The sequence below is a fragment of the Amblyomma americanum genome, chromosome 10 (assembly GCF_052857255.1).
Source record: "Amblyomma americanum isolate KBUSLIRL-KWMA chromosome 10, ASM5285725v1, whole genome shotgun sequence".
In the NCBI taxonomy this organism is placed as follows: Eukaryota; Metazoa; Arthropoda; class Arachnida; order Ixodida; family Ixodidae; genus Amblyomma; species Amblyomma americanum.
The window spans coordinates 54,979,658-54,995,050 of record NC_135506.1 but is presented as its reverse complement, the minus strand read 5'-3'; the positions used below and the strand labels follow the sequence as shown (position 1 = coordinate 54,995,050).

Genomic DNA, 15,393 nt, shown 5'->3' with positions numbered 1-15,393 from the left:
CGACAGATCACTAATAATGAAATGCATCACGCAACTGCAATTCCACATACCGTTGAGACAACTTTTCTTTCCACAGGCGATATGAGACCACGTGTATCACGCTTGCCCGCATGATACCGCATCACCCGCATGTTTGCTGTTTACTAGGCTGGCAACCCTTGAGTTCGTCTAGACCCTGGAGGAATAAACTCCCACGGATCAAGACTCGAATAGAAAAAGTCGGTGCTGCCCTCATGCGTCCAAACACTGCCACGCGTTTCTTGTTTCGTCAGCTCCCTGCCCACACCTTGCCCCTCACTTCTTCCCGACTCGGGTGGTCAGCCGGCAAAAAGTGAAATGGTTTTAGACCTAGAACTTTTCCGCGCCGACAAGGGCGGAGACCCCGAAACGATTAGGGAGAACCAGCGGAGACGGTTCAAGGATCCCGGACTCGTGGACAAAGTCGTCGATGCCGACACAGTGTGGCGAAAGCGTGAGTTGCGTCTGGCGAGTGACAAGCAAGCCCAGCACGTTTCTGCTCTGCATGCGCGTGGCATGTGCGGCACTCGCGACAGCCGTTTCGCGATTTTTTCCCCTCATGAGTTTGTCGGACTTAAACAGAAGTTTGCGCCGTCTTTCTTGAAGATGTTTACGAGCGGCACAACTGATCATGCTTCGGCGCCGTGCTTGGTTTATTGCAGTGAGGCATCAACTGGACAACTGGAACAAGCTGAAAAACCTCTGCAGCAAAGAAATTGGCCAGAAAATGAAGGTAAGAGGACTGTGAAGCGCTGTTGTTTCAAATCGATTAGCCTCTCTCAATGAGGTCTCGTGGACGAAACGGGCAGTCGAAGCTCATGAAACTTCTCAGGTTTCATGTGAGCTGATTGGAACGTGTTTACGTGGGATTTACCACATCTTCGATTAAGTTACAACGTCATCAAGCGTTTTCCGCCTTTATGCTGCTATCGTTATCTTTGGCGCTAAGGTATATCTGTTCCGGTTTCGCGTAAGTTTTGGGGTGCTTATTGTAGTACTGCCTTGCACTGTGTGCGAGTCTGTTCTATTGTCCTGTCAAACTTTGGCGGATGGGAAAAGCTGCTTAATTCCTTGTTGTGTTATTATTGTTCTCAATTTCAGAAAAAAGAGAATGTAGGTGAAGGCGACCACTTGCCCGATGTTGTTGTTGAAAAGCTGAGTGAACTTACTTCTGAGGTGCTGCAGGTAAATAACACTACTGTGCAATGTGTTAAATAACTTGCAATTCTCCAGCTACACAGCAGAATTCGTTGCCAGTTATCTCCTCTGTTAACAGCATTTGAGAACGAATGTCAGATTGTCTACTTCTGGCAAAGTGACATTGTTTCATATTGTGGCCACATATGTGTGTTATGCTAACTGCAGACCTTTCACCACGTTTGTGAAATTATGGGGCACATTCAGACTTGGAACATCGTGCCCTTCTTTTATCTATTATGTTGAATGGCAGCATACAACCGGTTCCACTGAATTGCATTTTAGTTTCAGCTACAGTTGAGCTAATGCTCTGTTGTAGCTTGGATTTGTATATGTACGTTAACCTAATGGGTCTTTCTTGTTCTGTTTTGTAGTAATTTGTATGTTGTTATCACTCAGAAAAAGATGCACAAAATTACTTAAACTGACTTTCTGAAGATAGTGTGTGGCTTTAAAATAAAAAACATTTTTCGGCATCAGTTTGCCCATGCAAGATTTGTAGTGCTGTTAACCTTGCCAGATATTTTGTCAGTCAAAGGAATATCATCATGGACATCCATGCATTAATTATGTTTTTACAGAGCCTCACAGTTAACCAGATAAAACGAATCAGGGTACTCATTGATGAAGCAATAGTGCAGTGTAACAAGGACCTAGACACCTATGAAGCGGAACGCAATGCTGCTCTCAGGGAGATGGGCAACTGGCTTCACGAGTCTTGCGTCGTCTCCAATGATGAGGTGGGTGTTTTTCCGTCCTGTCCTTTATGTGATCCAGCGATGCTTGGCACTCCATGTGGCATTTGGTAAACCCTTTGTTATGGTGGTTACTGCACTGAAAACTGACTGTCCAGTTTTAGGCACTAAGGTTATTCACTTGTTGCAGTGTTGTGTTGTGACAGTGATGGGAAGTGCTTAGAACTATGGTGGCCTGGATATCTAGTGTCGTTATTCAAGGTGCTTGTACTGCTCTGCAGGCCAAGACATAACATATTGCCTGTCATCAAATTCTTGTTTCAGATGGAGATTCAGAACGTTTTTTTGACCACATCACGGGCACTCGCATGGTTAAATTCTGTCAACTAAAATAGTGTCCTATAAGGGAAGCATTTTCTCTGCTGTGAGCAATGACACCGGTGTCAAGGCACACCATGGCACTACATTCTGTGGTATCATCTGCCACTGCGCACAAAAACCTTGCGTTCGGTAGATGAGTGTGACCTTGTGTTTCATATACAACTGTGTAAGTCAAGTTAGATAACATTCTCGCAGTAGAGCATGCCAATTTTCTTATGCTGTCTAACTGATTTCTGAGATCAGGTTCAAAGGTTTCTTGGTGCGTTTTTCCAGTAAGCTCATATTTGTAAAGGCCTGTGTCATTCTTTTGGAGCCAAGGACAGTTTCTGAGTCGCGTGGAAAGTGTAATTTCGAGCTGTTAAAATTGTGAAGCACTGATGTGTAGATGTGTACACTGTCCTTAACTAAGCTGTGGTGAAAGCAATGAAGGAGGAGTGACCTGTGTGTGTGTGTAAGCCTGTCTATCCTCACTTTTAGGATGAGAATGCTGTGATAAAGACACACGGTGATGTTGAGACAAAAAAGAAGTACTCCCATGTTGACCTGATTGTGATGATCAACGGCATGGATGGCGACAGGGGTGCAGTTACAGCAGGAGGGCGTGGCTACTACCTCATGGTTAGTGCATTATTTTTGCCCGAGAAACTAGTTATGGATGCGTCGCTCATTTTCCCAGGATTGTGAGTGACTGGCCATTGGTTATGCATGGAGAGAGGCTGACACCTTCGGCATGCTGCATACAATTCATATGTACTGAGTTGTTGTTGCTTTATGTGCTTAAACAATGCTGAGTCTATGAAGTGCACAAAATGCCTGAGATTAGCTATGTGGAAAAGTACAGTTTAATTTGTGCATCTCCGCAAGGGTGGTCGTTTCTCCTGGCTAGCTGTATATATTTCACTATGAAATGCAACTTCTTGTTCACGAACTGAGACTAACGGTGACCAAAGGCAGGGCACCTTGAATGATAGGTAGGCATATTACTTCAGTGTAATGACAATTAGCCCACATTGAGAGGCTGTTCTGATTACATTAGAGACAAGGCAGTGCATAGCATCCTGCAATAACTAGCACTATGCATTGGGAGCATTAAAATGTGAAGCACAGTTGTTCAGAACTTCAGGGACAGGTCTTGCTGTAGCTGTGTTGGAATGAGGATTGTGAGGACTAGTAATAAGTTTAGAGCTTGAAATTGTTGCTCTCAGTCTAATTGAATAGAAGACTTATTCTACAAAAATGGTCCAATAGAAATAGAAGGATGTCATTTATTACCAGTCTGTTCTGGTTCCAAGCTGAGGCAAATAATTAAATCTTGATTCACATGCAAAGGCTAGGTCTTTGTTAGGTTAACTTTTGTCGGTAGGCAGTGACGCAAAGAGAAGTTCTTTGTGCGCCTGCTTCCTGTGCCTTTGTGCGTCCTACAACGCCCTTAATAAAATGATGCATCTGGGTCCTGAGACCACAAATTTTGAACTGTGAAATACCTGTCCGGTAAATGAGCGACGCAAGTTGTTGTCTGTCTCATGCAGAATGCGGCCGTGTTCCTGGAGCAAGCCCTCCTTCAGCTTGCACTGCAGATGCTGCATGAAAAGGGCTACAGCCCCCTGTACACTCCGTTTTTCATGCGGAAGGAGGTCATGCAGGAAGTGGCACAACTGAGTCAGTTTGATGAAGAGCTCTACAAGGTGGGTAGCACTGCGAGACTTCTTGTAGCCTGTCTGTCTTCTAGTGCCAGTTAGCAAAAAACTAGGGCTTTTGTTTTCAGATCTGTCTGTGTTGACAACCCTTTCACATTTTTGGCATGCAAGGTACAACACAGTACCTTGCTTCAGCGGAGGGCAGTTGCTGCCAGCTTAGCATTCCTGCTGGCTTGTTCTCTTGACCACAGTGTGCCCTTACACGTTCAGCCTGCTTGTGGAGAGTTGGATTGGGATGCCAAAAGTGGTGCCCAGTCACTTTGCTGGGCATATCAGATGCATCACCGTAGTGACGAGGACGTCGTTCTTGTGAGCAGGGACAATGCGGAAGCATTTGTGGCTTGCAGAAAGACACGTTCTGGGATGTTGAAAAAAAAGTTTGTAAGGCCAGACATTTTTTCTCCTTGTCCAGCTGCAGTACTGCAGCCTTTGGACGAGTACTGAAAGCTCTCAGAAAATGATCAGTCGAGGAAACGCCTTCTCGTTTTCCACAGAGGTCACCCGCCTAGACCACCCACCTAGAAAAGGTACAGAGAAAAGCTGTAAGGTTTATTTACTGTAAATTTTCCCCGTTTGATTCACCCTCTGAAATAGTGCTGGTTAACGGTATTCAATGTCTTGAACAACGAAGAAAAAATTTATGTTTGGAATTTCTTTTCTTGCTTTGAAATCAAGATCTAGCTGTTAACCCTTCTCCATATTTGTCGCTTTCAATGTCGAGACATACGCACCACCATCATCCTAATTCTCTGAGGCCGTACTTTGCGCGAACAGATTTATTCAAGTTTTCATTGTTTCCTTGTACTGTAACCGACTGGAATGATTCTTTATTGCCTTTTGCCACACTTCGATGTTTATTAACTTTTTTATTATTCTTTCGTTGCCATTTAACCCACCCTGCTTGGACCTGTACAAAGTTTGAAGTATTGAATAGAGAAAGAAAGAAAAGTTCTTATTTGCACGTCTTACCTCTGGATGAATTGTGTTTTGAGCTGTGCTTTATTTCTGCAGTTCATCTCAGCTTAGTAGGAACCATAAGGCGGTGAAATTGGGCCAGCTTTGCTTATTTTTGCTGCATTGCTTGCCATAGACTGTGTTTTACTGATTATGATTTGTATGATTGAAATAATTGCTCTGTAGAGACGATCACTGATAGTTTTAAAAGTGAGTCATTGATAACTGATAGTTTCATAGGGCTTATCTCTGCATGGCATGTGCTGCAATGTATATTATTGCTTCTTTTCTTTGTTTTAATGAACTAACTCTTCAAAAAAGAGCAGTAGATTTGCATTCTAAGATATTCTGTGTTGCTACCTTGGTAATTGTAGGCTTACATCTGCTTCTCTGGCCATTCTGTTCTGGCGCAGTTCTGATTTATACATTGCAGTAACACTTCGTGCAGATTCTTTCATGCAAAGTATGTGAAGAGAGCTGCCATGATTTCTTACCATGTCGTGCTTAGTTCTTCTTCTTGCTGTGGAATAGGCCACAGTTTTTTATTTTCTTACGTGCAGATTATATGCTGTGTACTGATCTGTCATGCTTGTAACTTGTTACCGAGCACAGCACTGGGGCTGCTCCTAACATGGTGATTTTTTTTTTTTACCCGTGTGCACGGTGGTACCACCTGTCGACCCCAGGTAGTTGGCAAGGGTGGCGACGGAGCAGTGGACGAGAAGTACCTCATTGCCACCTCGGAGCAACCCATCGCCGCCTTCCACCGGGACGAGTGGCTGTCGCCGGAGGCTCTGCCGATCCGCTATGCCGGCATCTCTTCCTGCTTCCGTCAGGAGGTTGGCTCGCATGGACGGGACACCCGGGGCATCTTCCGTGTCCATCAGTTTGAGAAGGTCAGTTTGTGCAAGCTTCGACAAGGGCGAGATGAAGAAATGTGGATTAGTCTCACTGCATCGTCATCACTGAAATCTGAGACAGGTGTTAGTTTGCGCCTGTCCTGTCTTCTTTCATGAGATTGTCTAGAAAGCGCAACCAATGTTTTCTATTGCAATGAACAAACTTGCCCAACAACGCATCCTGCTAAATTAAAATGAGGCCACCAGCACACTGATAATGGGAATGCCTCAGAGTAGTTGTAGTGCTGAAGGAGGGTAGGAGCATGCAAGAGAGAGTACTGTAGGTGGAGTGGCCAGTTAGTGTGTCGGTACATACTAAAAGGGGCAGAATGACACCGCATTCGCCTTGCAGCAAGAGTTGTAGGCAGTGTTTTGAGAGGGAAAGTTTGGTGAGTTCAGTGGCTGAAGCATCGGAATTTTGACATCCTGCAATGTAATTTGAACTTTTTAAAATGTAGTTTGGCTATGAAAGCTTATATGAAGATATTGCAAACTATGCTTTTTAGAGCATTTGAAGCGGGCAAAGGTACCTAATGCAGTAGAACCCTGCTGTTAAGTTTTTCATGGGATCATGGAAAAATATGTATACCAGCTGGGAAATGTAGTAGCCAGGAAGTGCGCTTGAAAAATGTACGTCGTTGTCCTCCAGTTTTTAAGCATGAAATACTTTTAGTTTGTTGTCGGCGATGCACGGCGGGTCACAGCAGGGATCCTGACACCAAAAAAGAGAGAACATGATGGCGAACTGGAGAGAGGACAAGATGGTGAACCGAAGGTAGAACATGACACTGAACCGCAGGACAAACGTGGCGGCAAGCCAAAAGCAAACTCTACAAACATTTAGGCTTACCCAGTTGTTATGCGCCGTTGTGGACATGTGGTGAGAAAAGTACATGTGCGGTGCGAGGCCCAACCACTGCATAATCCACGTGCCGGCGGTGACGGACTCCGTTATTAGCTACCACGAGTGCATCCGTGGTGTGTGTTTCTAGCCCATTCTGTACTTCGGCGATGTCAGCACCGAAAACGTTCTGGAGTGTAACATGACATGGATAGGACCCATTTCAAGAATGCGGCTAGCACCATCTGTAACACATCCTAAACAGTATCATGCGAGTACAGCAAAGCATTTTGTCTCAGTGATGAGAAAAACTGCAAGATTTTTTTTTTTAGTTCTAGTAAGGCGAGCATGTGTCCGTGGAATTTGCAAGGCTTTGTGGTTTTCACGACTGCTCACATGCACAGAATGTAGTAATAAATGCTCTATGATGGCTCTCCGTCTGACTGAGCCAATGTTGGTGGAAGTGAGGGAGCGCAAAATGGGTGAAGTTCTGGGAAGCACGCATGCTTCTACGCTGTTTTTGTGGCAGCGGGTTTAATCCTAGGCAGTCCTCATCTATTGGAAGCTAAAAATTGCATTTCTCAGCAAGCAAGCGACAAGACAAATGTGGATGACAGAAACAAATCTTGGAGCCAGCCTGCGCAACTGTATCTTGTACAGCACTGCCTCTGCAATGTTTGTCGCGGAACAGTTTTGTTTTTGTATTCGCAGCATTGCAGCAGGGATGGAACTGCACCAACAGTTGCAACAAGGTTTACGCCAGTCCGTTCTTCCATCGCTGTTCAGTGTGCGCTAAACACAGGCTGTCAAAATGCTGGCACAGGGCAAGCGTTGCGCTATCACGAAGTGACATTCACGACATAGCATGTAGGATTGCTACCACGGTTGCGGTATGACACCTGAGTCTGGGTTGCATGGGTTTCTATGGAAGCTTGGATGGGACTGGCTCCTGAAGATGTAGCTGCTTGGAAAACACAGCACCTGGGAATGTAACAGCAATGTTATACATTTTACATTACATGTCGGTTCCAAATCACTTGGCTGGCTCTTGTGCTAGTCTATTAACAGAGTGTCTGTAGCAACAGCATAACATCTGACACTGTTCATTGTCTTCTCATCAGGTGGAGCAGTTCTGCATCACTTCACCACATGACAACAAGTCGTGGGAGATGTTTGATGAGATGATCGGCAATGCAGAGGAGTTCTGTCAAAAGCTTGGCATTCCATACCGCATCGTTAGCATCGTTTCAGGTGAGCAGCCATTTTCTGCAGCTGTTTTGAAGAGATTAATACCCCTGTCACACGGGCATTTCGAGGGCCCTCGAACCGATAGTCTATCGACTCAAAGGCGATCGAGCGCTGCTACACGGGCAGTTTCAATGGCGATCGAGTCAATAGCCTATCGAGTCAACGGAGTAGCGCAGAACTCCATCGAGATTTCGAGGGCCTTCGTCCGCTGCCCAAGGTTGCTAGCGTTGCTTCGAGCGGTGCCAAGCGCACTTTCGTACACGACACATTCACGGTACAAAAACATGAACAAACATTATTCGCATAAAATTTAATGCAGGCAGTCTGTAAAATTATTTTAAAATTATATTAGACTGGTTTTAAGCGCATTAATTTTGCGTTGCAGTCTTTGCGTTGCTTGCGTACTTAACGTTGACAACATGGCAGCACCCTGCCCGCCCGCTTCGCAGCGATAACAGCTTCGTCGCTAATCCCTCAAAGCAATATCGTGTTCTAAGCTGTTGTATTCGCCTTCGATTTGCCCATTCTTACCCTCGCATAAAGTTTCAAGAGACAAATAGCTCTTGTTTTTCAAATATCATAGCGATTTCCCAGGTCTTAAGCCTGACGAAGCAGCGCTCCGACGCAGTTGGACTGGCTTGGTTTTGGCTCGTCTTGTATTAGAGTGGCTACAGCAGTGTCTGCATATGTCCGTCGCGTACGTGCAATTAAAAGGGTTCTGAACGACTTTCGCTTATGCGTGTATTTCAGCATTTAGTATACATTCATCAAATATTTTTGTTATTTTTGCAAAATCCAAAGTAGCGATTGTGGCGCCACACAAGCTTGGCATAAGACATGAGAACCATTTCAATGGCTGTTGAGATTTGCCGTGTAGCAGCGACACAACTTCTTTGAGTTCGATGGCGATTGAGAATTTCGAAGACCTTCGACTTGATGGCCATTGAAACTCGCCGTGTGACAGGGGTATAAATTGTGCTGTTAATGCCTCACAAAATTTTATGAAAGTAAAATTCCTTGCAAAGTAAACTGAAAATTAGAACATCCAAGTGACCACAGCAGTCATACATTTACTACAGTCTGACTTAACCTGCATCTTAACCAGACAGGTGCAGTAGATGAGTACTTTGTGTTCCAGATAGCCAGTTAGACTGGCATCATACCACATGTTAAGCCTGACATCATGTGAAATTGGGTGAGAGCTTACGATGGTCAGACACGTCAAAGACGACACCTATGGTTCAGAGGAAGCCTCAGTCAGTCTTTGGCCCTCATAATGCATTGGCATAGTCTCTCGATGCAACTGATGATGGGGCACATCAGTGCACGTCAGTCTTTTGCTTGCTTTTGTGGAACTTCTGCCTTTGCAACCCTCTTGGTCATCACACTCGTTTCATGTCAACCACGTTCAGTTTAGTTGGTTACCCAGTTTGACATGTGAGATTCTTTTTGTTCTCTGTCACGTAATGTGCATGCTTTGCAATCCAGGTGCACTGAACAATGCTGCGGCCAAGAAGCACGACTTGGAAGCATGGTTCCCTGGCTCTGGCGCGTACCGGGAGCTGGTGTCCTGCTCAAACTGCCTAGACTACCAAGCACGTCGCCTCCTAGTTCGCTACGGCCAGACCAAGAAGATGAATGCACAGGTGATTCTTTCTCCTTGTTTGTATCAGGCATTGAAGGTGCACTGACGACAGCTACGTCCAGTTTTTCCGCCTTGTATACATCTGTTGTTTGCCACTTTGTGGCTTTGATGATGTTCACCTGTGAGCAATAATAATAATTGGTTTTGGGGGGAAAGGAAATGGCGCAGTATCTGTCTCATATATCATTGGACACATGAACTGCTCTGTAAGGGAAGGGATAAAGGAGGGAGTGGAAGAAGAAAGGAAGAAAGAGGTGCCATAGTGAAGGGCTACGGAATAAGTTCAACCACCTGGGGATCTTTGACGCACAGCACACGGGCGCCTTAGCGTTTTTCCTCCATAAAAACGCAGCCGCCGCGGTCGGGTTCGAACCCGGGAACTCCGGATCAGTAGCCGGGCGCCCTAGCCACTGAGCCACCGCAGCGGGTTCACCTGTCAGCAAAAAAACGCATTTATTGCTGAGAAATTTCGAGTTGAAAACTGAGTATTTTTTTCTTGCCACTCGATAAAAGGAATGGCGTTTATGGTGGAATTAAGACTCGGTGATCAACTGGAAATCAACTGGTGATCAACTCGGAAAGCTAGCCCTGTTTTGCATGGCTGGCTGCACATGTTTGGCACTGCATTTGTGTACTTGAACATCACATCATCCATACTGGCAGTGACATGATTATTGTATTCAGCTACCCCCTCCGGAGGTTCTTTTCATTATTCGACCAGAAGCTTCATCAGAGATACATTCACTGGCAGTTCAGCATCTAGCCACTGCGGTGGCTCAGTGCATGGTTATGGTGCCCAGCTGCTGACCTGAAAGATGCAGGATTGATTCCGGCTGCAGCGATCGCATTTCATTGGAGGCAAAATGCTAGACGTCCGTCTACTGTGCTATGTCAGTGCATGTTAAAAAGCCCCAGGTAGTCGAAATTATCTGGAGCCTTCCACTACGACATCCCTCATATCCTGAGTCACTTTGGGATGTTAAACCTCGTAAAACAGTTCAAGCATCTGGTCATTTTGTGACTACTGCGTAGTATATAGCAGTGCAAAAATCGAATAGTTCAAGTGCGCTGTTTGTTCTCCATGTACTTTTGATCTGGGAGCATGGCCTGATATAAATGGCAAAAACCGAAGGTCTCAAATATCTCGAATGGCAACATAAATTACACGTTTCACATTTAGTAACCAGATTGTTTAAAAAAGAATAAGAGATGAAGGGCAAGAAAAGAAACGACTGGGGCAAAATTTTCACTGCCAGCTTTTGATTAGTGTTGACTAGTCAGCCTCATTATCTTGTTAGGCAGGCTGTGAAATGCAAGTCTTGTATGAACCTTGCACTCTGAAGCAGGGGACGCATGTTTCTGCATTCACAGTGGCACTTTCCTGCTGGGACGGGCCATAGCACTGTGCATGTGTGCAATTAAATGCTGCTCCTCTTCTTTTTTTTTTTCTAGACTGAGTATGTGCACATGCTGAACGCCACAATGTGTGCCACCACCCGAGTGATTTGCGCCATCTTGGAGAATAACCAGACGGAAGAAGGAGTTATTGTGCCCGAGGCGTTGCGACCATTCATGCCAGCCGGTGAGTGAGCCCTCTTACCATGCCACCCGAGACATTGCTAAACAGGACTGAAGGCTAAAAGACTTGCTGAGGACAGTGTTGCGTGTTTGCTTGCATTTTCTATGGATAGCTGCATCACATGCTGCTTACTGTAGTTGCATCTTAAATGTGAATTGCTTTGATGTGATGTTGTGAGCACTTCAAGGAGCCTGTCTTGCATGCTAAATTGGAGCAAATTTTGGAGCTAAATTTTAAATCTGTCCCCTTTCCCTCTGGGGTCTTAAAAAGTGATGCTAAAAGGGGTGTTGCCACTTGTTAAGCTAACGACCTCTGAAGTAGAAACTTCCTCCATGGTGTGGTTCACGTGTACATCGAGGGTAAGGAAATTACTGTACCTTTTAATGTGCACTGGCATCGCACAACACACGGGCGGGTGCCTTTTGGGTTTCGATGGAGGCGAAACTCAAAATGCTCTCATGTGTTGTGGGATGTCAGTGCACATTACAAAGATCCCCAGGTGGTCAAAATTATTCCAAAACCCTCCACTACACTGTCTCTTTCTTTGTTCACTTGCATCTTTCTCTCTCATGGAGCAGTAGAAGTGTCCATCAAGAAGTGAGACAGTTACTGCGCTATTTCCTTTCCTAAAAAACAAAAAAATATTTTTCTTTGTTCATAACCTAACCTGATCTGATGTCAGAAGTTTGCTTTAGTTTCCTTCGTATTGTTAAATGCTGCTCAGTTCTCCGCTGTAAAACATTCATCCTTACAGCTGTTGGCATTGGTAAGACAGTTGAATGTTTTATTTTTGTTCCTCCAATAATACTGCCTGGTAGAATTAGGCTAATCTTTAGCTTATAGTGCTTTAGTTGCATTGAACACTTTGTTTGCAATAATCACCTGAATGCCTGCTAATGAATTGCTCTTTGCTTGCACCTTGCAGCATATCGTGAGCTGATCCCGTTTGTGAAGCCCGCTCCAATCGATGAAGCCGAAACAAAGAAGCAGCGGAAACACCGTGAAGGCATGGAGAAGAAGGGTGGCGACGACAAGAAAGAGGAATAAAGCCATACTGTGCTTACCTTGCAGCTGGCATTGTCAATCCACTTTGCAAGCTGCAAAACATCCAAGTTGTAGTGCAGCGCAGTTCGCACTCAAAAATACACATCACATGTGACTATGGCCCTTCTTGTAGGGCATAGTGAGTTGCACATACCCTGCTGTGCTATCTGGAGTCATGATCTCACTGCATACACACATTCAAGCAGGTGCCCTGTCGGCACGTCTAGCTATGCAGTGAAATAGAGGCAGTTTATGATATTTATCTTATTTTGCCATCAGACCATGGCATGGCTAACTTACTCAACTGTACAGACAAAAGGGAAGGAAAAAGAGGGGCTTGTTATAACATATATGAAGGAATCCAAGTCGCCAAAACTAAGGAGCGTAGGGGATCTTTTTTTTTAATTTGTGGTGTTCACTGAAATGATTCTCAAGTGCTCCTGTGAGGTGTATGCCCCTTCCAAGCTACGCAATGAACGTACTAATCGGCACCTCAAATGTTCTTAAGCAACTGCTCTGGCTGCAATTAAACGGCGTTTTTTCTTTTTCGCTTGTTTCATTAGGTGATCAAAGAACCTTGGCCAAGCTTTGAGGGAGACGAGAAATTAATGCAAAGAGCAGAAGTAAATGAAACTAAATATTTACTACGATTGTTTTAGATCTGCAATTGCGATCCAATTTCTTGAGAGGTCAGCAGAAGCCAAGCAGCTGCTGAAGGACATCTTCAGCTGGAGTCCAGCAAGCAGTTTACTGGGTGAACTGCGGCCAGACAGCTTGAGGGTGTGAGTGATGCAAGAACAAAGCATGCTTACACGACAAGTTTGAGTGATGAGGCTTCTGTTTGAGCTTTTATTTTTTCTTTGCAGTAGAGTAGGGAGCATACCCAGCTCAATGCTCCACATATAATTCAGTTTCGACTTTATCCAGTCCTTCCATGCCTCACGTGCTTCCAAGATTTGAAGCTGACATGAGCTAGGTTCAGTACTTCTAAAATGATATAGTATGGGCTTATAACTACTATAACAGATTGGGCCAAAATAAATGCAAACAAAATGCCATGTCACTGTTGCTGGCTGTCTAGTTCCTGCAGTTTCTATTTGATTTTTGTAAAGTGTATCACAGAAGCTTTCGGTACTTCCCTTCAGAGCTGCTCATATTCCAATCTGTGCCATTAGAAAATGTATTGCAGTTCATGAAAAAGCTCGGTGTGGCATGCTACGATGCAGAGCACAATTTGCTTGAAACTTCCACGCTAAGCAAGGCTGTTTGCTACCAAGATCATTTTTGCAACTTCAGCATGATGCATACCAGACATCTTGACAGTGTGCATACTGTGCACCTCAGTACACAAGGTCACTGGGAAGGTGTTTCACAGAAGCAATGGCACAGAAAAATGCTGCTGAGCTTATAGAACAGTTTTATTTCCATTTTCAGCGCCTCTCCTAGGAGATGCAGGAATAAATGTAATAAAAGAAAGCACAACGACACCTACAGCTCTTCAGTCACTCAACAACTAGACCACTATTTTCACTCGAGAGACACCGAAAAAAAAAATAGCGGTTGAGACGTTATATAATATTTACCAATGTATTCTAGAATGCACACTTCCCTGTGCACTCGCCACGTGACAAGATTGAGAAATACTGTGATGTAAAAAAACTTGAAAATGCAGACAAGACTTTCCGCTATTGCGCAGTCCCGTTGTTTACTAGAAAAATCAAACTTCTTTTCCCCGGGAGAAACAAAAAAACAAGGTGGGGTCGGTCGAGTCACGCGACGTGGTGGTGCGTTTGTTGGGCCTAATAGCAAATTGCGGAGGTTGCTAGGCGAGGGGAATCACGCCGAAAGGTCGAGCCCCAGTCCGAGCTTGTGGCCTCCCTGGTTGAAGTTCTTGCCGTCCAGCATGGTGGACAGGGTCAGGCTGATGCCCGGTCGCAGGCGATGCGTGAAGCCGAGCCCGATCTGGCCCGAGTTGTTCACCTTGGCGCGCACCGACGTCTCCTGGTCCAGGTCGTAGACGCAGCCCAGGCCGAAGCGCGTCGCGTTGGTGCCGGCTGTCCAGGCCAGCTGCACACCGGTCTGCAGGTTCGGGTTCACCCGCTGAAACACGGAGCCGGCGAACTCCTGGCCGTCGTTCACGTTCGTGTGGACGGCGAAGTCGCCCGCCTGGAAGCCGACGGCGAAGTTCGTCTTGCTCAGCCGATTCTTGGTCGTGTCGAAGGAGACCTGGCCGCCGGCGAGCCAGCCCTGGTAGTGCAGCACCGCGGCGCCATGCACGATGGGGCCGGGAGGGCCCAGGTCGACGTCACCGTTTAGGTGCACGTTGTCCAGCTTGTAGGCCGTCCGCAGTGCGCCCGACTTCTTGCCCGTCTGCGGCGCGAAGTTGGCGTGGAAGGCCACCTTGAGGCCCCGCGCCAGCTTCTCCTCGGAGCAGACCTCCGTGGAGAGCGTGTTGTCTGTGTTCCATTTCTCCTTCAGCGTGAGCCCGTACTCGGGGATCTTGTACTTGGTCTCGAGCGAGGCATTCACCTTGCCGGTGTCATTGAGGCTGGTGCCGCTCACGTTGAACTCGACGCCCGTCTGGGTGGTCGACTTGCAGTCGAGCTTAACGACGCCGAAGTGGTAGTTCTTGTTGAACAGGTCGCGCGCCTGCTTGCCCAAGTCGGCGTAGCACGGTGGGGCCATGGCTGTGAGCTGCGGCGTGCGGCGTGAGAAAAGACCACGAGTGTTCCGCGAGCCGAGATGGCGGCGCAAAAGCCAAAGATGGGGACGCTGCCAAGGAGAGAGGGAGAGAGCGGGGGTGGAAGAAAGAGCGTGTCGTTGCCGCTCAGACGCCGCTTAGTACGTGGCTCCGGGCCTGACGAGCCTCGGATGATTCAGCAGAGCTAGTGGCTATGCGCTGTAAGAGACAGTAACAACCATAAAACATTCTGACGAAAATAATGTTTAATGTTTAAGTTAGCACTACTACTTAAAAAAAAAAAAAAACTCTTAATGTATCGCGCTGCGAAAATGAAACTCAGAACTACGGTGCTCCGGACCACAGTACAAACATTTCTGGTTGCAGATCACGCTTAATTTGCAAAGAATAACCAGTGACCTTCGATAATGGTCTTTGCGTTTTTAAGTGGTTCATTGGACTCAACCCGGCAGCATGCTCTCCTAATAGCGAACAGGCTCATCATTATCAGCACC

General features: G+C 46.0%; 2 protein-coding genes across 2 annotated transcripts; one reads left to right on the top strand and one right to left on the bottom strand.

Moving 5' to 3' along the window:
* Positions 1–254: 254 nt before the first annotated feature.
* Positions 255–12,224, top strand: SerRS (Seryl-tRNA synthetase). The gene is made up of 11 exons (XM_077640836.1): positions 255–472; positions 681–751; positions 1,120–1,203; positions 1,797–1,955; positions 2,769–2,909; positions 3,821–3,976; positions 5,629–5,838; positions 7,804–7,933; positions 9,419–9,576; positions 11,028–11,157; positions 12,080–12,224. Exons 1-11 carry the CDS (start codon positions 337–339, stop codon positions 12,199–12,201), a joined length of 1,497 nt encoding a protein of 498 aa, XP_077496962.1. The 5' UTR covers positions 255–336; the 3' UTR covers positions 12,202–12,224.
* Positions 12,225–13,598: 1,374 nt separating this feature from the next.
* Positions 13,599–14,986, bottom strand: LOC144106940 (non-selective voltage-gated ion channel VDAC2-like). Its single transcript, XM_077639899.1, has one exon. It carries the CDS (start codon positions 14,881–14,883, stop codon positions 14,035–14,037), a length of 849 nt encoding a protein of 282 aa, XP_077496025.1. The 5' UTR covers positions 14,884–14,986; the 3' UTR covers positions 13,599–14,034.
* Positions 14,987–15,393: the final 407 nt, after the last annotated feature.